The 23,070-nt window shown below is 37.3% G+C and overlaps 2 protein-coding genes across 13 annotated transcripts in view; both read right to left on the reverse strand.

Moving 5' to 3' along the window:
• RABGAP1 (RAB GTPase activating protein 1) overlaps positions 1-23,070 on the reverse strand; it is a 177,002-nt gene that overhangs the window by 67,297 nt on the left and 86,635 nt on the right. The window contains exons 1-2 of one of the 12 annotated variants that reach the window (XM_023544941.2): positions 2,758-2,932; positions 701-778 (exon numbers count right to left, since the gene is read on the reverse strand). The exons of the other annotated variants lie outside the window; for them this stretch is intronic. Of the exons in view, the coding sequence (XP_023400709.1) occupies positions 701-760 (60 nt within the window). The 5' untranslated portion in view covers positions 761-778; positions 2,758-2,932. Of the gene's footprint in view, positions 1-700; positions 779-2,757; positions 2,933-23,070 lie in introns of those variants that run through there. 12 annotated transcript variants of the gene reach the window in all.
• On the reverse strand, positions 2,973-11,610 carry GPR21 (G protein-coupled receptor 21). Its single transcript, XM_064291482.1, has one exon. It carries the CDS (start codon positions 11,360-11,362, stop codon positions 10,313-10,315), a length of 1,050 nt encoding a protein of 349 aa, XP_064147552.1. The 5' UTR covers positions 11,363-11,610; the 3' UTR covers positions 2,973-10,312.

Below are 23,070 nucleotides of genomic sequence, written 5' to 3' on the forward strand. Positions count from 1 at the left end.
ATGTAGAACATTGTCTTTATGAACTATGTTATGCCAATTGACCTAGATGTCCCCCAAGACTACAGACCAACTCATTTTTAAAGTTTAATTCAAGTGACAATTCTTTACCACTTCAGCTCCAAATTTCCTTTCCACGTCTCAACTATTAAAGCTCTCACTGTATACCCCAATGATTTGTTCTATGATGAAATATACCTAACTTTTATTATATATATCTTAATGTCCAACAAGTTGTATGGGACGAACCCTCCTGCAGAACACACTACAAAAGCAGGACAAAGTACATAAAACATCAATTCGAAAGCACTGGAGTAAACCATCAGAGGCAGGACTTGAGAGGTTATGTTCCCCAAGAGAAGGAAGCACACCAGGCAGCTCCACATTCTCACAGAGCTTTTCTTCTGAGGGTACCTGCCAATTTGCAGCAGGCCTTGAAAGTCACTGGGAGATTCTGGCCTCTGTGCAACAAAAAATTATAGTAGTAACCTTTTACTGAGCTTCTACAATGTACCAAGCACAATTCTACACACTTTAGATGCGACAGATAGTATCTAATTTTCACAGTAATTCTAATGAAGGTATATTATCCCATATTACAGAGTGGAAAAAAAAGGGCCAGAGACGCCAAACCCATACATCAAAGAAAAAAAAAAAAGACCCAAGAGTATAATCATAACAATAACAAGTTAAAGTGACTTACTGTCAATGTAACATGCATATGATCTTGAACTGACTCCTGTAATGTTGGTGTCATCTTCATTTAAAGATGAGGATCCTTCTGAAGTTCAGACAGATTACATAATAAACTGTCAGAACTATGACGTAAAATTTTTTTTGACTGTATCTCCAGTGCTCTATGGGATATAACATACCTTCAATATAATTCATGATTTTAACATAACCTAAGTAGGAATAGTTTCTATTCTTACAAATATCATGGCATGAAGAGGAGGAGCTTTTTAAATGAAAAGACTTGAAAGTCAGATTCTATTCTTTAGGAGATAATGACGTCAGAGACCCACAAATGGCCTTAAAAAAATTTTTTTTTGGGGGGAGGGGTCTAGCTATAAATGGCTTTGACAGTAGGGGTCTCCTCAGTTTTTCTAGAATCAATTCCAGAAATAAATCATGCTGCCTTAAATGCTGTAACTTTTGCTTTTTCTTCGAAAACTGTCATACTTATTTAATTCAGTATATATTTACTGAAAGCTCACAGACACAGAATTTAAGTTTTACTCTGAAAACACTGTCACTTTTATATTTTCTTTTCATAACAAGCCAATAAATCTCTCATTAAAAGACTACAATTAGTAATTTAACATAAAGATGTACTTTTTTTGCAAAGGACTTTATCTCATATATTGTTGGTAACTGTGAGTCATTTTATCACCGTCTTTTGTCTATCGATCCCTTGGGTTCCTTTAATCCTGCCCAGCTGGATACTTTGTCAATCTGATTCAGAGGATACATGTATGGGGATGGGGGAATGAGACTATCTGAAATTCTACTCTACCCAAAGCCTAGCCCATCTTATATGCTGCCTTCTAAGGAATTCATTTGGTGCCAAACTCCTTATCTATGAACAATATACAACACTCTGCTTTTCTCTCATGATCTCATAACACCAGGTCCTGTAATATAGATACTTGTGTACCAGTATACCCACATATGCATTATATAAATATATGTACACATACATCCATGTATATGTACGTGTACACACACAGAGACATTTATATTCATTTATTTCTTCCTATGATGTCAAAGAAAATGCTTTCCAGTACTTTGTATCTTGGTAAAAAACCAAAATTAAAAAATTTGAAAAGACAGAAACAAATATCTGTGATATAGAATGACACAGTGGATCAGTCTTACATCCCTAAAGCTCAGTTTCCATGAAATAAAAAGAGGAATAATATTGCCTTTGGTTATCTTCCTAGGAAGATCAAATATGATGATGAATAGAAAATTGTTGTGTAAAGGGCCATAGATAATACAATGCTATTATGCCCCCATCTCCTTCTTCAGTAGTATGTTCTCCACCTATGCTTCCTCCCTGGTTTCCCCTTACTTCTGCTGAAACTTATTCGCCTTTTCCTAAATGTGATCTATGCTTTTCATAAAAAAGTAATAAACCTATGTAGGTGTAAAGTTTAAATAATACGAGACTTATTATAAAAAGCAGCAGATTCCTCACTTCTTCCACCCTGCTTCCCTACTCCCCGGATTCCTCACTTCTTCCATCCTGCTTCCCTACTCCCCGGAGGCAACAATATCCATCTTTTTTTTTCCCTTTCTTTTGGTTTTCTTCATATTTCTCAATAAAATGCTTAAATTGTTATTTTCTTAGGTTTTCACTTTTAGGTACTATCTTCAGACTTTCTCAATAAAATGCTTAAATTGTTATTTTCTTAGGTTTTCACTTTTAGGTACTATCTTCAGACTTTCTAGTATGGAAGACAACACTGTAGCTGTTTTATACCACACACACACAGACACACACTTCCCTTTCCCTCATTCTCTCAACAGAGTTTCGTACAATTTTTGGGTTAAATCAATTCTGTTTACAAATGAGCCACAGAGTATATTACGATTAGATTTCTTCAATTTTCTATTTTTCTGCAGTTATTTAATTGCTGTTTCTTGGCTTGGTTTTCTACATATCTATCAACAATTCTTCCCCTACAAATCTGACAGAACTGTAAAATCCTCTCTCAATGTAGTCAAAACTCAATTGTTTTTTTCCTAGAGACATACCTCCTAGGGCCTTCCTTCCTCCTGTTCCAATCTGGATAAGGTGCTCTCTAGGTCTGCTGCACAGCTGTCCTCCTAGGGCTTTCCTTCCCCATCACTATGGAAATTCTCTTCACCTCTTGCCTGTGTTGGAGTCCCTGTTTCCTGGGTTCTGTATCTTCTTTCTTGGTTTCATCCCTCATTGTAGGGAAGTATATCTTTCAGTAATTTCCTGAGAAAGTATGTAAGGCAGGTAAATGTTTTGAGACCCTGCATATCTCAAAATGGGTTTATTTTACCCTCCCACTTGAATGATAGTTTGACTGGCATAAAATTCTTGATTAGAAATCAATTCTCAAAATTTTGAAGTTACTCCCCGTTATCTTCTTGCTTCTATGTGAATGAAAGTTCAGTGCTATTCAGATCCCTATACTTTGAATGTTTCTACTCTCCCACCCCTATCCCAGCCCAGGATTTTTCTTTATCCTCGGTGTTCTGAAATTTTATGATTTGCCATGGCTTGAGTCTTTTTCTTTCATTATGCTCAGCCTTTTCATTATAGATAGAAACTCGTATCCTTCAGTTATAGAAAATTTTCTTGTGATTATTTGAGAACCTCCTCCTTTTTCTCTATTCTGTTTCTTGAAATCCTGCTGGCCAGACATTGGGCTTCCCTGATTAAGTCTCTAATTGTCTTGCTTTTCACCTACTACTTACCAATCTCTTTGTCTCCCCCCACACCCCAACACTATCTGGCATACTTCAACTTTATCTTCCAACCGTTCTGCTGATTTTTAAAAACCTCTTTTATTATATTTAAATCTCAAGACCTTTCTTGTTCTCTTAATGTTTCTTTCTTATGGCACCCTGTTCTCTTTTAATGGGTGCAAAACCTTCTCTGAAAATTTTAGTTACACTTGGAATTTTTTGGGAAAATTTTCTCCTGTGACCTGCATTATCTCTGTTTCCTCTGATTTCCTTTGTTCTACACTCTGCATTTTATCTGAGAGGTTTTTCTCAAAAGTCCAATGATACCTGGCTGTCTGTTAATATTGAAAGAAGTAAAAATTAACTGGAAACTCTGTATGCATGGGTGGGATCCATGGACTGATGAGTATCACTGTAAGGTTATCAGGCAGGTAATGTGAACCCTCTCCCCAGGCTTGACATCTCTTATGTCCTGCTTACAGAGCTTAAGGTTGGCTAAGAGCATTTTGGAAGTGAAGTGGGACAGGAGGGCTGCTTATTTAATAAATGGACTTTCTCTTGAAACTTATTTTTCAGCAAAGTACCTTAGTCCCATTCTCAGCTATGCCTGGTATCCAGAGTATTTGTAGTCCCAAGTCTCCAAAGAGAAAAACCTCCTGTCTTCTGCTGGGATGGTAAAAAACAGCTGCCTGCTTGAGCCAGGTTGGGGTGGAGTAAAGTGGGAGCTCGGGAGGTGACAGTATCTGAATGTGCATTATATAAGCTTTCTATCAAAAGTATTCCTCTGTTTTCAGCCCCATATTCCCTGTTATAGGCATCTCAGGAATCCAATTCCCCTCTATTTCCAAGGTTACGTGGATAAATCAGCCTGCTTCTTTTATTCATCCCCCTTGACTTCAGGATTCAGCTTTGTCCATTCTGCTGAGTCAGTTATCACTTGGCCAGTGGGTTTCTATGTTACAAAATTTCATTGGCATTATTCATCTGCTATCATCTCTGGTCCCCTTCTACTGTCTATATAGATTACACTTATACTATTCTTTTTAGTGACGTTAACAGAGTTAAACTTACATAGTCTGCTATATTTAACAGGAAGTCTGCCCTATGTTTTTTCAAATCTCAGAGTTAGTTTATGTATTGGTGAAGAACACAGGCTTTACAGTCAAAGAACTGGATTTGAATCCTAATACTGTCACTTGCTAGAAGTGTAACCTTGGAAAAGTTTCTAAACTTCTCTAAACCTAAATTTCCTCATCTGTAATATAAAACCACCCGAAACCAAACCCGTTGCTGTTGGGTCGATTCTGACTCATAGTGATCCTACAGGACAGAGCAGAACTGTCCCACAGGGTTTCCAAGGCAGCCCCTCGTAGATTCGAACCGCTGACCTTTTGGTTAGCAGCCGCATCTCTAAACCACTATGCCACCAGGGTTTCCACACCTGTAATATAGGGATAATAAAAATACCTACCTGATAGGTTGCTCTGAGAATTAAATGGATTAAAAGCGTAAGCTTTGGAGTCAGAAAGGCTTAGGTTTGAATCCCAGATCTTCCACTTATTACTCAGGGGACTCTGGCAACTCTAATCCTCAGTTTCCTCATCTGTATAATGGAGTTAATAATAGTGACTAGCTCCTATGGTGCTAGAAGGATTAAATAAAATGATATTTATAAAATTCTACTGAAATAGAATAAGCCTCAATTAACATTTATATTGCTATTTATAATGCTTCCCATGCCTAGAATCCTAGCTCCTCTGCAAAGGCAGCACAGTAGTGTAGGAAAGGGCACAGATTAGGAAGCAGGAAGTCTGGGTTTTATTATAAATAGATGTTGAGCCAGTTCCCTGTCTGCAAAACAAGAGATTCAGACCAAATGATCTCTAAGGTCCTTTCTAGCTCAACTTCTCCTCTTTTTAACGCCTTTACTAAACATGATTTGTCATTTTATATACTAAATGTCTTTAATTATCTGATAGTTAACTTTTATAGTTATTTTCATAATATCTTGCTCTTCCAGCTAGGCAGTTTGTAGGCACTACATGTAAACCAAGCCCTGGTGGTGCAGTAGTTAAGAGCCTGGCTACTAACCAAAAAGGTCAGCAGTTCAAATCCACCAGGTGCTCCTTGGAAACCTTTTCGGGGTAGTTCTACTCTGTCCTTTAGGGTCGCTATGAGTTGGAATCCACTAAACGGCATTGATTTTTTGTTTTTTTACATGCAAACCAAGCTTAGTTGCTTTCCCAGACTTTAAGAATAAAGGAATAAGGCTGCCCTTTGTGTACTAAATCATAAAATAACTAGCTTTTATGATAAAAGATAAGAGCAGTGATATATAACCACTTTAAAGGGAAAGAATGAGTTTCAGGTTTGTAAGACTAGTGAGACATACAAGAAATGACACTAAAAGACAAGTAACAAAAGAAGAAAATTTAACTAAAAGAATAATACAACTAGAAGTAATAATTAGAAAGGGTCATTCATAACGTAAAATTTATTAAAACTTCTACTCTGAGCCAAATCCTATGTTAGATTTTGGGGAAAAAAGATATGAAGAGACATGTCTCTTGCCAGAGAGTTAGCAGACAAAGAAAGAACATAAATATAAGCAGTTTTACGTTGAATTTAAAGCTACTGTCATTTTAGTCAGGCGATGATTTACCTTTCCTCTCTTCTCAAGTTGGTGATTGGTAAGTAGCATGGTATAGTGATCTAGCATTGAGTTTTAAAGATCTTAATGTGGGGAGCACCACATTACAATGTATGGCTTCCTTACATGTAAAAGCATGGCAGAACAAATGACAGTAATATTTTTATTTGTACAGTACTTTGCAATTTACAAAGTATTTCACATCCATTATCTAACTCAATCCTCAAAGTAACCTATGAGGTATAAAGGGAGCGTTATCTCCTTTTACAGAAGAAATTAAGTACTCAGAAAATCAATTTGCCCTAACTTACAAAACTAGTTAATTAGTAACAGAAACCCAGATTTTTTGATTCCCAGCTCAAAGTTCATTTTTATTCTATCCTGCTACCCTCTGGTTACCCAAATTTTGAAGAAAAGCTAAATGACTCATTTACAGCCACAGAAATGTCTAAAGTACTATCATGGTCTGCAAAATACATTAATAATATGTACACTCAATTCAGTTTTTCTTAAACCTCAAAGGCAAAATATTAAGCAAAAATCACCACATAAAATGATTTATGAAGGCTTCAAAAATCTCATACTGTCACCATTCTGCATCCTTCAACTACCCAAAATCTGCTCGCATGACAATAAATTATTAACCAAATTTATGATACAAAAACACAGTCAGTGAAATTAAGATATTTTCTACAAAGCCACTGTGCAGATTTTCAATTAAACCAGAAAAGCTGAGGAAATCCTCAGTGAAACCACTCCACTAACCTGGAGCCTATATCCCTGCCGCTTCATTTTCAAGTTCAAAGAGGTGGACAATGCATATATTACAAAAATTCAAGTTTTCTCAATTCTTAAAACACTGAGGCTATTTATTATTCAAGTAAAAAAAAAAAATAGCCTTTATAAAAGGCTCAGAGAGAACTTATCCAGCAATGAAGCTTAAAGAAAACTATTTTCTAAATGCAATTCTGATAACAGTCAACAGGTCCATGCAAAATTCAAATATTCACTCTCGTACAGTTCTTCCACTAAAATGGAACGCTTGTCCATTTGTGATCACCTTTGACCCCCTAAGAGGAAAACACACTTTCGCTGAAATCGTTATATTAAAACATACAACAAATACAATAATTAGTATAATCTTATTTCAAATTTAGTATGAAATAATTTCAACTCAATCACCAAAAGCTTATGCCTCCTCTGTTACCAGCCATATACCATATAAAGTTAAATGAGCTGTCCTGCCAAAGCCCAAGGTAACTGAGTCTAAAAATACATATTTTTCCTAATTCTGAACTAGTCAAATTGGTATTTAAGCCAAATGTCAAATGTTTTATTAAATATGCCAGGATGAAAAGGTTACTTAAAACACAAACTCTCAAAACACATCACACAGAAACTGCCCCAAATCACTGAAGATTGTATGATTGATCCAAGCCCCCTCCACTCTCCAAAACACACACACACACACACAGACACACAAAGTACAGAGAATGTGAAAATAATAGAATTTGAGAGAAATCTTAGAGTTTATACAGCAAAATGAAGACAAGATAAACTGGAAAGGTTTATGATAAGAAAGTATCCGTTTGGGGGAGGGAAAAGAGGCATCTTTATTTTTGTTAAAAATCACTCTATCTCCTTAGCTTCAACTTTAGTTTATACTGCGACATTCATGGAGATTCCAATGCCCCTAATGGAATTTGAAAAAGTGAAAGTGAAAAAATGCCTCTAATGACATCTGAATTTGGTCCTAGGAAAATAATGTAGGAAATCCATAAACAAAAGCATTAATTAAAAGAATCATCATCTTTTCAGTTATTAAAGGACCAGCTTGATTGGTCATTACAAGAAATTAAACATACATTTTCTCTTTTTTCATTCTCATAAGATAGAACCCTTTTGGAGGAAAAAAGAAAGTAAAACCTACTGATTTAATATCGGTTTCCTATAAAAATTACAGTCTTAAAAAATTCCCATATTGCTAAGCAATTTTCACAAGCAAATCATACAAAGCTGACTATATATGAAAAAAGGTAAATTTTGCTTTTTAGATCTCTACCACTTAAGGAAAGGGAAAATGCATACAATTGTTTTTCAAAATCCAACAAAAAGGTTTTCCACTCGAAATGGCAATTTAAAAAGTCATTTCTAACATAACTTGTTATTTCAGTATGATTTCTAAATTTTGAAAGACCTCAGAATCAAATTTTTCCAATACTAAATATGAAGAATAAGCAAGCTTTTGCAAAAAAAACCAGAATTTGAAGTTTGGGTGTTTTATATAACACTTATTCATTTAAAATAAAAAAGTTTAAATAGTCTACACGAGGTTAAAATCAAACTGATGTTTAAAATCGAAAATCATAAGAATGCTGCCCTTTATTTAAAATAAGAAGAGAGTGCTCTAATATCATGATGGAAAACCAAAAGCATATCTGCCTGTTTTATAAATATCCATGTCCTTTCTTGGATTCAGGAACCCATGTCCCTTGGGTTTCTTCCATATTCCATCTCACTGGACACCACTGTCGCATTCAGATTACAACATCTAGCCAAAGGCAGAGATCAAATAAGTACCCTGAACATTCCCAAAATATTAAAACCAGTAAAGCAGTAGAGGAAATAGTCTCATGCTTGGAGCTGCTGGGAAATCCTCGTTTTCAAAAAATAAACCTCTTGCTCCAAAGACAGTCACTTTTAAGAACAAAACATCGTAACTACATACAAACACACACCACTTTCAATAATAAAGCTACAGAACAACAATAAATCCTCAGATTTGGTGAGTAGTTTGGCTTAAAAAAAAAAGACTGCTCCTAAGGAAAGAACTGTACCCCAAAGTTTTTTCTTCAGAAGGAGAATAGCAATAATAGAGACTTAGACTAACCAGAAGTCTTTTTTCCCACCTTCAAATAGGGACTCCTTAATACTAACATAAAAAAAATTATTTTTTTTTTTTCAAAATGAGTTAGCTGTTATTATATTAACTGATTCGGTTTAACCACAAAACCACCTCAATTTACCCCCTTCTATTTTCAAAACGAACTAGTTAAATGTGTATTTTTTGATTCAGTTACTCATGATGTACTTCTCCCTGATGCTCTAATATGTCAAGTTTTTGTATTAAAACAACAGAGAAGACACATTTTATACTTTTTTACCATTATAAAAATGGCAGCCATCAGCCTATCATTTAATTACTTTTTTAGCTTATTAAAACACTTTTTGTTGTAAAAGAGAAATCTAACTCAATTCAAATATTCTCTATACACACATACACAAAGGCATAGGCACAAATTCGACAACACAACACAATCACTTTTATGCACACATTTTTTTAGATGTCTGTGAAGCAGGGCACAAAGATTAGCTCAGTTTTTCATAAACCATATGATCTGAAAGTACTTCTGCTTCATGGTTCATTGTAATTGTTCATTCACCACTGAGATTTCTCTCAAGGGAATAAAACATAAAACATTTGAATTTCTAAATGAAAGTGCTGAAACTTACAGTTAGGTGTACTTTGGCATAAATATATATATATATCTCCAAAAACAAAACAAAACAAATCCATTGCCATCGAGTCACTTCTGACTCTTAACGACCCTATAGGACAGAGCAGAGCTGCCCAATAGGGTTTCCAAGGAGCGGCTGGGTGGATTCGAACTGCCGACCTTTTGGTTAACCCCTGCGCCACCAGGGCTCCTGTATATGTATATATATAAATAATTTGTATTAATTCATCACATGTATTTTAATATTCCCAGTTAAAAGAAATCAACTGCACATGAAGCTCGAACAGCTGGAAAGAACCCAGAAAGTGTCAAGTAAATGATAACTTTTTTAAATGCTGAAGCTTTTCACACCTAGGTTCAGTCGTGCCAGCCGGAGAGAAGTGTTAGATACGGCTTTGCTCATTTTAAATCTGAGGACTGGAGTCATTTCCACGGCATTTCAAAAATTTGAATCAAGGGAATGTCATGGTCATGGTCCCAATTTTTCTGGTTCAAAAATATTGTTTAGTAAATAATTTATGCAAACTCAGAAGGTATTTTGGATGGATCATTTGTTATTGCTGCAAAGTCAAATAATTTTGTCCCAGATTTCCTGGTAAACTAGAAATACAAAGAGACAAAAAGGAAAACGCACACCGACACATACGCAGACGCGCGTGCGCACACACACACACACACGCAGTGACCCAATAGTTGTTCCACTTCAGACCTGGCATCCATTAGGTGGGCCTTTGCTCCTAACTGTGTAAGGGTCCTTGGCTGTGGTATGACTCGCACAAGAAGTACACATGGCCCCTGAGAGATGCTTCAATCCCCTTTGGAAGACACTGTTGGAGAGACTATAAATGACACAGTTGCAGAAACTGTTACTAATAGCCAGCCAGGTGGTCAAGAAAGATGCAAAGTGGTTGCTGTAGCCAGTGGAGCTCTCCAACAAGAAGTAGATGATATACGGCAACCAGAGGACATAAAATACACTAGTGATTCGGAACAGGACCATGGCATAGCGCTTATCGGGACAAGCCTGCACTTCCCCAGCCTTTGCACTCTGGCTGCTGAAGCGGGCTTGCCTTTCACTGATTTCCTTTGTGTGCTGTTGGCATATGCGGAAGATGTTGAAATAGGTGAAGCACACAATGAGGGCTGCTGGGGCATATAACATCATCACAATGAACAAGGTGAAGTAGGGGTCCGTGTGCCAGGAATCTGCACACCACTGAAACACATCTCCATGATATCCAGGTTTGCCCCATTGGAAAAAGGAAGGCAGGAAGACCAGGGTGGAGTATAGCCAAATCAGTAAGATACACAGGCGTAGCCTCCAGGGTGTAACCAGGGTGTTATAGGTTAAAGGTTTAGTGATAGCAATATATCTGTCGATGCTGATGCAGGCCAGAGAGGCCATGGAGACACTCTTCAGAACTGATACTATAAAACCAAATACCTGGCAGGTCAAGGACTCCTCTATCGGAAGGGGGTAGTGGAGAAGCGATGAAGAAGGGACTAAGCAGCTTACCCCGACCAAAAGGTCAGCATATGCCATAGTCTGTATAAAATAACTTGTAGTGTGGTGGTTCAACAAAGGTGCACAGTGAAATACAAAAATCACAACGATATTGCCAGAAATAATCAATACAGTTAGAAAGACAATAATCAGCACTTCCAAAAGGCAAAAATTGACAGTTTCCAAATAACCAAATGCCAGGAGGCAAAAGGGGCGGCTGCTCTGATTTCCATCCAAGGTGAAGTTCATCTTGAGCTCAGGAGTGATCTCTCATTTCATGCTGCCGCTTGGCTGCTGCCGGCAGTTCGAAGGAGCAGCTGCTGTCATTGCGGTCAGCTCTGTGTGTGATAATGTCAAAGGAGCCTTAGTCCCCAAGCTCCTGATGCTGCTGCTTTGGGACATTGCCTGCAGTACAATTCCCCTTTAAATCCTTGTTGGAATAGCGAGAGCCAGCAGCAGTTGTCTGGCCAGTCCCAGATGCGGCCATAGTGGCAGGTTCACCACACACATAGCACCAGGGGAGTAATGCAAACTCTGGGGACAATGTCTTCAGGCCAAGTGAGGGTAGGGGGAAGGGGCAGAAGAGAAGGAAGGAAGATTAGGAGCTTCAGCAGGAGTTGTAATGAGTCTCCTCTAAACAGCTGACAGAAGAAAAGGAGAGAGCATTTTACATTTTACATCTAATACCCTGATCAAAGAACCTGGCTGTTATTACTCTTCCCACCAGATACCCATGGCTACCCCAGTAGCACCCGCATAACTGGTCTTTACTCTATGGAGGAGGCACAGCAACAGCAAGCTTTCAAGGTTAACGTAAAACAAAATGAATAGCAGTCCAATCAATCCACCTCATTTCCTTTCATTTGTGCCTTTTGTGGGGAGAGAAGGAATATGTTTAAGTTTTTCTCCCCTCTCATTACCTCAACATTTCTGAAAACATTTCACTATAATTACCACCAATAAAATTAGCCAAGATAACTTATTTCCATTGATTCCGATGTGATATTTTGCCTCTCTAAAATCATTACAAGAAAATTTATCTACTTAGCTCAATTTCAGTGTATTACCTGTAATTGTGTATGCTGCAATCCAAACAAAAGCCACAACATATCCTTAACAGAAAGCCTTGAAAAGCAGGAATGTGCTTCAGCTCAGATTACTGCAGAACTGAGACACAGAGGGAGGGGATAAAGGAGTAGGAGGGGAAACTGGGAGAAGACGGGATTTGGGAAAAGGAAAAGGGGGAGGGGAAAGAAAACGTGTGCGCGCACACACTCTGGCATCTTCAGCAGCTCATTAGAATGCATCATCGGAGAGATGCTCCCGGATTCCAGAAGGCACAATGGGGGGATGGCTTAAGATGCCTGCAGTCTGCAGTGCACCATTTGAAAACTGTTTCCTCGTCTGTCTGGAAACCCCCTTTTAGCAAATAAGCAGAATTTAGACTGCTAGCAAGGAGAAGGGGTAATAACAAAGACACAGTGCCAGGAGTTACACTGAAACATACTGTCAGAAGGGTAATGATGAGGGGAGATACCTATTTTCTTACAGGATTCTCCCCAGAAACAGAGCAATATTAAAGAATGAAAAGTACGTAGCAACTGAGAAATTCAGCTATACAAGAAGTTCTAACTAGAAAGCTAAACATTCAGCTTTAATTTTCCCTCTCATGATACACTGGATATTGACCAATATTAAGAAATATGATCAAAATACAAGCAAACTTTCAAAATCAGCTTTTCAAGAGAAAAATAAAGACAATCTCACCCATCCTGAGTATTACAGAAATAGCATACACCAAGAAGAGGAATCACATTTTTCCTGTATTCAGCACTGTATAGTTTTGAGAAGCCATTTCTTGCTTCCAGTTTTGCTGAGAAGTGGTGTGCAAATGTACAAACAAAAGATGGAAAAGTAAATGTAGCCATTTCCACCCCAGCTTGAAAATTATAGTAAGTTTCACGGTGCAAATTAGCTTCTCTTAGAATACACAATCTTGTTTGTGCCTATTTCAAACAATGCAAACTGGGTTTATATTGTGGCTCTTCTAGTAATGTCATAAATAATGACAATTTTCAGCTAACTGGCAGCAGCGTGCTGTGGAAAATGGGTATTTTTAGTATCTTTTTTTTTTTTTTTTCCCTCCAGGTACCTTTGAATTCTCAACTCATCCCAAATAAAGCTCCAATGGCACCACCACCACCAACAGAGTGAAAGAAAATAAACAAACGTTGGCATCTATCAACATTCTGGGAAGTCTGTACTTTTAGGTGGAGACATGTATTGTGTTATCCAACTTCCATTTGTTTTATATACATGCTTTTTTTGAGTTCTTACTGCAGGCAAGAGGTCATTCATAGTCAGGATCAACAAATTACATTTTAAGATCTCATGCACTGTGTTTATCACATTAAGTCAAGGAATTAAAAAACCTAGTTAAGTATCAAGAGGCAGTTGTTTGGACAGCACAAGGGGATACTGAGTGGTTTAAAGTCAGGAAAGGTGTACATCAGGGTTATATCCTTTCACCATACCTATTCAATCTGTATGCTGAACAAATAATCTGAGAAGCTGGACTATATGAAGAAGAACAGGGCATCAGGATTGGAGGAAGACTCATTAAGAACCTGCCTTATGCATATGACACAACCTTGTTTGCTCAATGTGAAGAGGGCTTGAAGCACTTACTAATGAAGATCAAAGACCACAGCCTTCAGTATGGATTACATCTCAACATAAAGAAAACAAAAATCCTCAGAACTGGACCAATAAACAGAAAAAAGACTGAAGTTGTTGAGGATTTCATTTTACCTGGATCCATAATCAACAGCCATGGAAGCAGCAGTCAAGAAATCAAAAGATGCACCGCATTGGACAAATCTCCTGCAAAGGACCTCTTTGAAGTGTTGAAAAGCAAAGACGTCACCCTGAACACTAAGGTGCACCAGACCCAGGCCATGGTATTTTCAATCACATCATATGCATGTGAAAGCTGGACAATGCATAAGGAAGACTGAAGAATTGATGCCTTTCAATTGTGGAGCTGGCGAAGAATATTGAATGTACCACAGACTGTCGAAAGAATGAATACATCTGTCTTGGAAGTACAACCAGGATGCTCCTTAGAAGCAAGGATGGCGAGACTGCGTCTTACATACTTTGGCCATGCTGTCAGGAGGGATCGGTCCCTGGAGAAGGACATCATGCTTGGTAAAGTACATGGTTAGTGGAAAAGAGGAAGACCCTGAACGAGATGGATTGATACAGTGGCTGCAACAATGGGCTCAGGCATAGCAGCAACTGCAAGGATGGCACAGGCCCAGGCAGTGCTTTGTTCAGTTGTGCACTGGGTTGCGATGAGTAGGAACCGACACAACGGCACCTAACAACAACAACGACATTTCAGTAGAAGTCTGATGGCTCTATTTGACAGGTCTCACTGGAAAATACAGCAGAGCAAGGTATAGTAAGAAGACCAAGGGCCTTGAGGGGATACCAATTTGGGTTCAAATCCTTCCTCTAATATTACTTACTTTCATAATCTATAAAATTAGGATAGCTCCCTATCCCACAAGGTTGTTAGAATTAAAGAAGGCAATAAGAACAAAAGGCTTACTAATACCTAGCAGGCACATAAGGAGCGTATTACTTTACTTACATACAACTAAAACAGCCCTTCTAAATGGCCAGAATTTCTATCTGCTGCACTGTTTCCCCACCAATTCATAATCAGGTTGCATTGCTTGAGGCTGGGGTCTTCTGAATCCTAAAGCGCCTGTCTTTTCCTGTGACTGCAGAGCTCAGAGGCACATCACAGCTACTAGGGTACACTGCCGTCACGTACTCAAATACACCGAGACTACACACATGTACCGCAGTGGAAGTACCTGGAAAGAAGGAACAATGATCTGGCATCAACTGTCCTCAAACTTTTCTGGCTAGGTCTCCAGCCCTAGCTTTACGTCTAAGCTCTCTTTTCCAACTACAATTTGCCTGTTGGTCACAAATTCTCCACCTGGATGTCCTGTGATTTCAAAACCAAATATATTTTTCTTACTAAATAAGCCTCTCTTGACTCACTGTTTTGTTTCAACATTCTTCCAGGCACTCAGGTATGAAACTTAGGATCATCTTGACCACTCTCTTTCTCTTAAGTCACCAAGTCCTTGCAATCTATTTCTACAGTAGCTTTCAAATTCATTTCCTCCTTTCAGTTTTTAAAAAACTTTTCTGTAGGTAATCAATTATTATCTGGACTTCTAGTTGCTTTTACTTCTCTAAACTATTCACTTTTACCTGATTAAATACCCCAAGACACATATTTCATTATGGTTCCACACTGGTCAGAAGAGTCAATGGCTCCTTATTGTCTTTCCAATCTGATCTCACTATTCCACCCTGCCCTCCGAACACCTTATCCTCAAGGCAAACCAGGTTATGTACTATTCTACACACTTGTTATAGACTTTATTTTTGAATACTCATTGAATGCTTAATCAATACTGAATGAATTAAGAAATGATTTATGAGTTAGCATATTCCAGTAAATGAAAAAAGCATTTGTCCCAGCCAGGAGTACAGGCTTTTTCACTAATTACCTGTGAATTTGGGCATGTAACTTATATTCTCTACATCTCACATTTCTCATATATAAAATTAGATAGTTACTCTAATAAAAACATATTACATTGCATGATAACTTGAAAGAAATAAAAATGTAATAAAACGACAAGCCATTATTACTATCATTAGAGTAATAATAAAAACAAACCCAAACCCACTGAGTTGATTCTGACTCCCAGCAATCCTAGAGGACAGAGAAGAACTGCCCCATAGGGTTTCCAACTGCTGACCTTTTGGTTAGTAGCCACAGCTCTTAATCACTACGCCACCAGGGTTTCCGATAATAGTACTTTTCAATTTCATTTTTGTCTTAGTAAAACCACTCAAATGCTATGGCCAAAATATTCACACAGGAAACTTAAAAATAAGAAAGCCTGATAGCCAGCCACACTTTGTCAAATCAGTCAAGAATTAATGTTTTGAATTAAAGAAAAATACTGTAGGACAAATTATTAATGACATGGGGGGAGGCAGTAAGTTTACAGCCTCACAAAAATTTATATACACATTTCCCCTTTAAAATAATGCACTTATGATTTATTCTCTTTGGGAAAAAAAGCAGAGTGCACACATACATATATGCATGCACACACACACAATGAACACAATTTTGTTAAATACATGTATTTACATATGTGACTAAAAGAAAATACATTAAAAATAAATCCTAGTTTTCATTGGATAATAGAATTATAAGTGATTTTTTAGTTTCTTCCTTATGACTTTCTGTATTTTGAATTTTCCAATTTCTATGTACTACTTTTATAATTAGATTTAAAACAATAACAACAAAAAAAGAACAGCCAAAATAATATACAGCATACCCTTTTGGTAAAGCTAACAAAGAAAATATGGCTGCAAGATGTCCTCCCAGAGCCATATAATGTGGCAAGAACCTAGGACTTGATGTTTAATTCACCTACTTCATGGGGCTCAATTCCTTTTGCTTTTACGTTACAACAAAATTCCTTCAGTCTTTGGTACTCAATCTAAATCAAATAAATTCCCGTTAAAAGTTCTGAAAGAACCGAATAGGATGAACCCTACGAAACTGCCAATATTTAGCCATTTCTGACCTACAAAAGTGGTAACTTTTACACGGTTCAACCTAATGCTAAAAGGTTAAAATAATAACATGACAGAACTAAAAAGGAAACAGAAAAAGAAAGTAAATGACTGTTCAAATTATATTTATTTTTCTCCCAACCTATACAGAGGCTTAACTACTATAGATGAGAAAGGATCAATCTCAGGTCTTCTTCTGGGCACTTATTATTTGGTGAAAATGAGCTTTAAATACTGACTTAAATTTTTTTTTTTTTGGTACATCTGTTGTGGTTTATTTATACCAACACTCATGCAAAAATGATTTGAGGTACTTTGACTCATCTTTTACTCTTTCCTCTCTCCCTCAACTTCCATATTCATTCAGTCACCAATGCCAAGGATTCTACTTCTGAAATTTCTTTCAAATAGAATGTTTCTGTACTCCCTCTGCCTCTACCCTAATCCAAGTCACTGTTATTTCTTGTCTGAATAACTAACATGTTCCTCTGTAATTATACTAATCGTACTCTATTCTAATCCAAGTAACCAGAGTAATCTTTCTAGAACTAATAATGATAATTCGAACAATAACAATTCCTAAACAGTTATTACACTTATGATGAACTATGAATTGTACTAGTGTTTTCATGTATTATTTAAGTAATTCTAACAACTCTACAAATAAGGAATTATTATCCCACTTTACAAATAAGAAAACTGATGCCTAGGGATGCTAAACTGCCAATGTAAATAGCTAAAATGCAGTAGAACTGAGATTTGGATTGAGACAATCTGACTTCATATGGCCACTTTAAGCCACTGAAGGAGCCCTGGTGGTGCAGTGGTTAAGTGCTCGGCTGCTAATGAAAGGTCAGTGGTTTGAACCTACCAGCCGTTCCATGGGAAAAAGATGTGGCAGTCTGCTTCCGTAAAGATTTACGGCCTTGGAAACCCTACAGGGCAGTTCTACTCTGTCCTGTAGGGTCGCTATGAGTCGAAATTTGACTCAATGGCAATGGGTTTGGTTTTTGGTCTAAGCCACTTTGTTATGCTGCTTTCTAAACATTAGTATATGACTTGCTTACTTAAAATGCTTCAGTGAGTTTCCATTGTCCGAAATCTTAAATATGGCTTAGGAGGCTTTCTAAGAACTACACCCTGCCTCCCTCTCTGGCCTTATCCCCTTTTACACTCCAAGAAACTGCCAAGAGCTCTTTCTTATCCTTGGGAACATGCTACTCCCTCTGACTCTAACATCATGCCTGCCATGCTGTACTCTACCCCACCCTAACAATTCCCCTCCTGGAATAATTTCTAAACAAGAGATCTTTTGAGCCTGTAGATGAGAAGTCCTCCTGTCATCTGCAGCAATGTATTTTCTCTTCTGTAACTGTCACGTGACTTTATTGTAACTACTTACTTAACTGCTATTTCCCTCATCACCAGGGAACATGCCTATATTACTCACGGGCATATCCATTAAGCCCAGCATGTGGTAGGCATAAAGCAGGCTTTCGGAAGCTATTTTTGATTGAATAAACAAACAAATGACTAATAAGACAACAGACTATTCTGCTTTTAGAGTAGAAGATCTTTCTAATTATTAGGTTGATGCACATGGAACTGTCTACTGATAGGTCAAAATCCATACAATGTCAGCTATTTTAATATAGTTAAACCTAATGTTTCCAGTTTTATAATTCAGGACACCTTTAAAAAAAACTCCCTGGACAGATATGACTTATAAAAACTCACTTAAGGAGGAAATTCCTTCTCAGAGATGAGATGTGGGGCTTCAAATTATTTTCACATATAACACCCAATTTAAAGGAACCTATTACAGCAACTGCTTATGGAAGTGGACAATATGGTTCTAAAGTCCACTCACAACCTATTTTCTTGCAGAACCAGACAGCAAAGAGTGCTCAGTTATGAAACACTTAAGTCATGGTCTATTTGGGGTGGCAGAACTCAAAGATACTCTTATTTTTCAAAATCTTACACCTTAAAGGAAGATCAACCATTTATTTGAGCAACCTCTTTTCAAAAGGAAAATGAATGGTCCCAGGTATAGAACCTCATTTGAGATTCACACAGAAGTAGTGATAGGGCTGAGACTAGTACTTGAATTAAATATTAACACCTTACCATTACCAAATCTACCAGAAAGGGATTTTAAATTAAAAACAAACAAAACAATTTGCTTAATAATGAAATTATAATTCAATATTTAAGTTATTTTTCAAGGTAAGTAAAATGCCTTATGCTTCCAGGGCTTCCTTTGGACAAAAAATTAGAAATGTAAATATTGGTTATAAGGGCTTGCTACTAGTTTAGATTCTGGATAAAAGCTTGTAATTTATGGCAGATGGTTCTTTTATCACTGAAACTGAGAATCACTAGAGAAAATGCAAATCAGTATCAGAAAACAGAAGCCAGACAGGATGGAAGAAAAGAGAAACATCAAAATATGTTGATATTTCATTATTTTCTCTAAGCTCATTATTAAAAGGATTCATAGAGGGAACAGTTTTGATGTATATTGTTGCTACTAAGCACTGAATAAAAGGAACAGAAAGAGCCACTAATATCAAGGTGAAAAATAAAAAATAAAAGGAAAAGGAGCCAGAGGATGATTTTGGAAACCTGGAGACCACAAAGTCCCTTCATTTTAAACTCCAATTTATCTGATTCTACAGACCCAAAGAGCTGTAGGTCTTACAGGCACCTGAGGGCAAGAGAGAATTACTTATAAAGCTTTTTCCCTCTCAGTCCGACAAGCTATGTCTAGAGACCGGGGCAGGACAGCCTTTAGTCAAAGACCAGATAACAAAGAAGACAAGAAATGCTTGGTCTGTAGAAATTCATTCTATTAAGCCAAGCATGGTTTGACATCAAGAAGTCTAGCTAGGGACACAGGAAAGGCAGTGCCCAGGGGTCAATTTATAGCAATAAATGCACACATCCAAAAAGAGGAAAGGGCCAAAACTAAAACATTAACCCTAAAACTCGAACAAACAGAGAACAGTAAAAGAAGCCCTCAGGCACCAGAAGAAAGCAAATAATAAAAATCAGAGCAGAATTAAATGAAATAGAGAACAGAAAAACAATTGAAAGAGTTAACAAGACCAAAAGCTGGTTCTTTGAAAAGATCAACAAAATTGATAAAGCACTGGCCACACTGGCAAAAGAAAAACAGGAGAGGAAGCAAATAACTCAAAAAAAGAAATGCGATGGGAAATATCACAACAGACCCAAATGAAATGAAAAGAATCACAACAGAATACAATGAAAAGCTGTACTTCAACAAATTTGAAAAGCTACAGGAAATGGACAAATTTCTAGAAATATACTACCTACTTAAAACGAACACAGAGGTAGAACAACTAAATAAACCTATAACGAAAGAAGAGATTGACAAGATAATTAAAAAACTCCCAACAAATAAAAGCCCTGGCCCAGATGGCTTCACTGGAGAATTCTACCAAACTTTCAGAAAAGAGTTAACACCACTACTACTAAAGGTATTTCAGAGCATAGAAAAAGATTGAATACTCCCGAACCCATTTTATGAAGCCAGCTTAACCCTGATAACAAAGCAAGGTAAAGACACCACGAAAAAGAAAATTACAGACCAATATCCCTTGTGAACACAGACACAAAAACCCTCAACAAAATTCTAGCCAACAGAATTCAACAACACATCAAAAAAAAAAAAAAAAATTCACTATGACCAAGTAGGATTCATACCAGGTATGCACTGATGGTTCAACTTTAGAAAAGCAATCAATGTAATCCATCACACAAACAAAACAAAAGACAGGAACCACATAATCTTATCAATTGATGCAGAAAAGACATTTGACAAAGTCCAATGCCTATTCATGATAGAAACTCTCAACAAAATAGGAACATAAGGAAAATTCCTCAACATAATAAAGGGCATTTATACAAAGCCAGCAGCCAACATCATCCTAAATGGTGAGAGACTGAAGGCATTCCCCTCAAGAAAGGGAACCAGACAACGATGCCCTTTATCACCACGCCGGAGGTCCTAGCCAGAGCAATTAGGCTACAAAAAGAAATTAAGGGCATCCAAATTGGTAAGGAAGAAGTAAAGCATCCCTATTCGCAGATAATATGGTCTTAAACAGAGAAAACCCCAATGAATCCACTACTGGAACTAATAGAAGATTTCAGTAAAGTATCAGGATACAAGGTAAACATGCAAAAATCAGTTGGATTTCTCTACACCAACAAAGAGAACTTTGAAGAGGAAATCACCAAATCAACACCATTTACAATAACCCCCAAGAAGATAAAATACTTAGGAATAAATCTAACCAGAGATGTAAAAGATCTATACAAAGAAAACTACAAGACACTACTGCAAGAAACCAAAAGAGACCAATTTAAGTGGAAAAACATACCTTGCTCATGGATAGGAAGACTCAACACTGTGAAAATGTCATTTCTACCCAAAGTGATCTACAGATACAATGCAATCCTGATCCAAATTCCAAAGACATTTTTCAATAAGATGGAGAAAAAAATCACCAACTTCATTTGGAAAGGGAAGAGGCCCTGGAAAAGTAAAGCATTACTGAAGAAGAACAACCAAGTGGGAGGCCTCACACTACCTGATTTTAGAACCTATTATACTGCCATGGTAGCCAAAACAGTCTGGTACTGGTACAACAACAGATACACAGACCAATGGAATAGAATTCAGAATCCAGAAGTAAATTCATCCACCTAAGAGCAGTTGATGCTTGACAAAGGCCCAAAGTCTGTTAAATGGGGAAAAGACAGTCTGTTTAACAAATGGCGCTGGCATAACCGGATATCCATTTGCAAAAAAATGAAACAAGACCCATACCTCATACCAAGCACAAAAACTAACTCAAAATGGATCAAAGACCTAAATATAAAATCTAAAATGATAAAGATCATGGAAGAAAAAATAGGGACAACGCTAGGAGCCCTAATACATGGCATAAACAGTATATAAAACATTACTAACAATGCAGAAGAGAAACTAGATAACTGGGAGCTCCTAAAAATCAAACACTTATGCTCATCCAAGGACTTCACCCAAAGAGTAAAAAGCCAACCCACAGACTGGGAAAAAAACTTTTGGCTACAACATATCCAATTAGGGTCTAATCTCTAAAATCTACAAGATACTGCAAGACCTCAACAACAAAAAGACAAATAACCCAATTAAAAAATGGGCAAAGGATACGAACAGGCACTTCACCAAAGAAGACATTCAAGCAGCTAACAGATACATGAGGAAATGCTCATGATCATTAGCCATTAGAAAAATGCAAATCAAAACTACAATGAGATACCATCTCAGCCCAACAAGGCTAGCATTACTCCAAAAAACACAAAATAATAAATGTTGGAGAGGTTGTGGAAAGACTGGAACACTTATACACTGCTGATGGGAATGTAAAATGGTACAACCATTCACTTTGGAAAACAATCTGGTGCTAGGAATAGAAATGCTGTATGATCCAGCAATCTCACTCCTTGCAATATATCCTAGAGAGATAACAGCTATCACAAGAATAGATATGTGCACACCCATGTTCACTGCAGCACTGTTCACAATAGCAAAAACATGGAAACAACCTAGGTGCCCATCAATGGATGAATGGATAAACAAACTATAGTATATTCACATAATGGAAAACTATGCAACGATAAAGAACAATGAATCCGTGAAACATCTCACAACATGGATACATCTAGAAGTCATTATGCTGAGTGAAATTAGTCAGAAAGGACAAATATTGCATGAGACCACTATTAAAAGAATTCAAGAAAAGGCTTAAACAAGAAAACATTTGATGGTTATGAGGGTGGGGAGGGAGTGAGAGGGGTATTCACTAACTAGATAGTAAACAAGAATTATTTTAGGTGAAGGGAAGGACAACACACAATACAGGGGAAGTCAGCACAACTAGACTAAACCAAAAGCTAAGAAGTTTCCTGAATACAACCGAATACTTCGAGGGACAGAGTAGCAGAGGCAGGGGTCTAAGGGCCATGGATTCAGGGAACATCTACATCGATTGTCATTAACAACGTTTATGAAGAAAATGTTCTGCATCCCACTCTGGTGAGTGGCATCTGGGGTCTTTAAAGCTTGTACGCAGCCATCTAAGATGCATCAACTGGTCCCAACACACCTGGAGCAAAGGACAATGAAGAACACCAAAGACATGAGGAAAGTATCAGCCCAAGAAACAAAAAGGGCCACATAAACCAGAGACTCC

The sequence above is a fragment of the Loxodonta africana genome, chromosome 9 (genome assembly GCF_030014295.1).
Source record: "Loxodonta africana isolate mLoxAfr1 chromosome 9, mLoxAfr1.hap2, whole genome shotgun sequence".
Classification (NCBI taxonomy): Eukaryota; Metazoa; Chordata; class Mammalia; order Proboscidea; family Elephantidae; genus Loxodonta; species Loxodonta africana.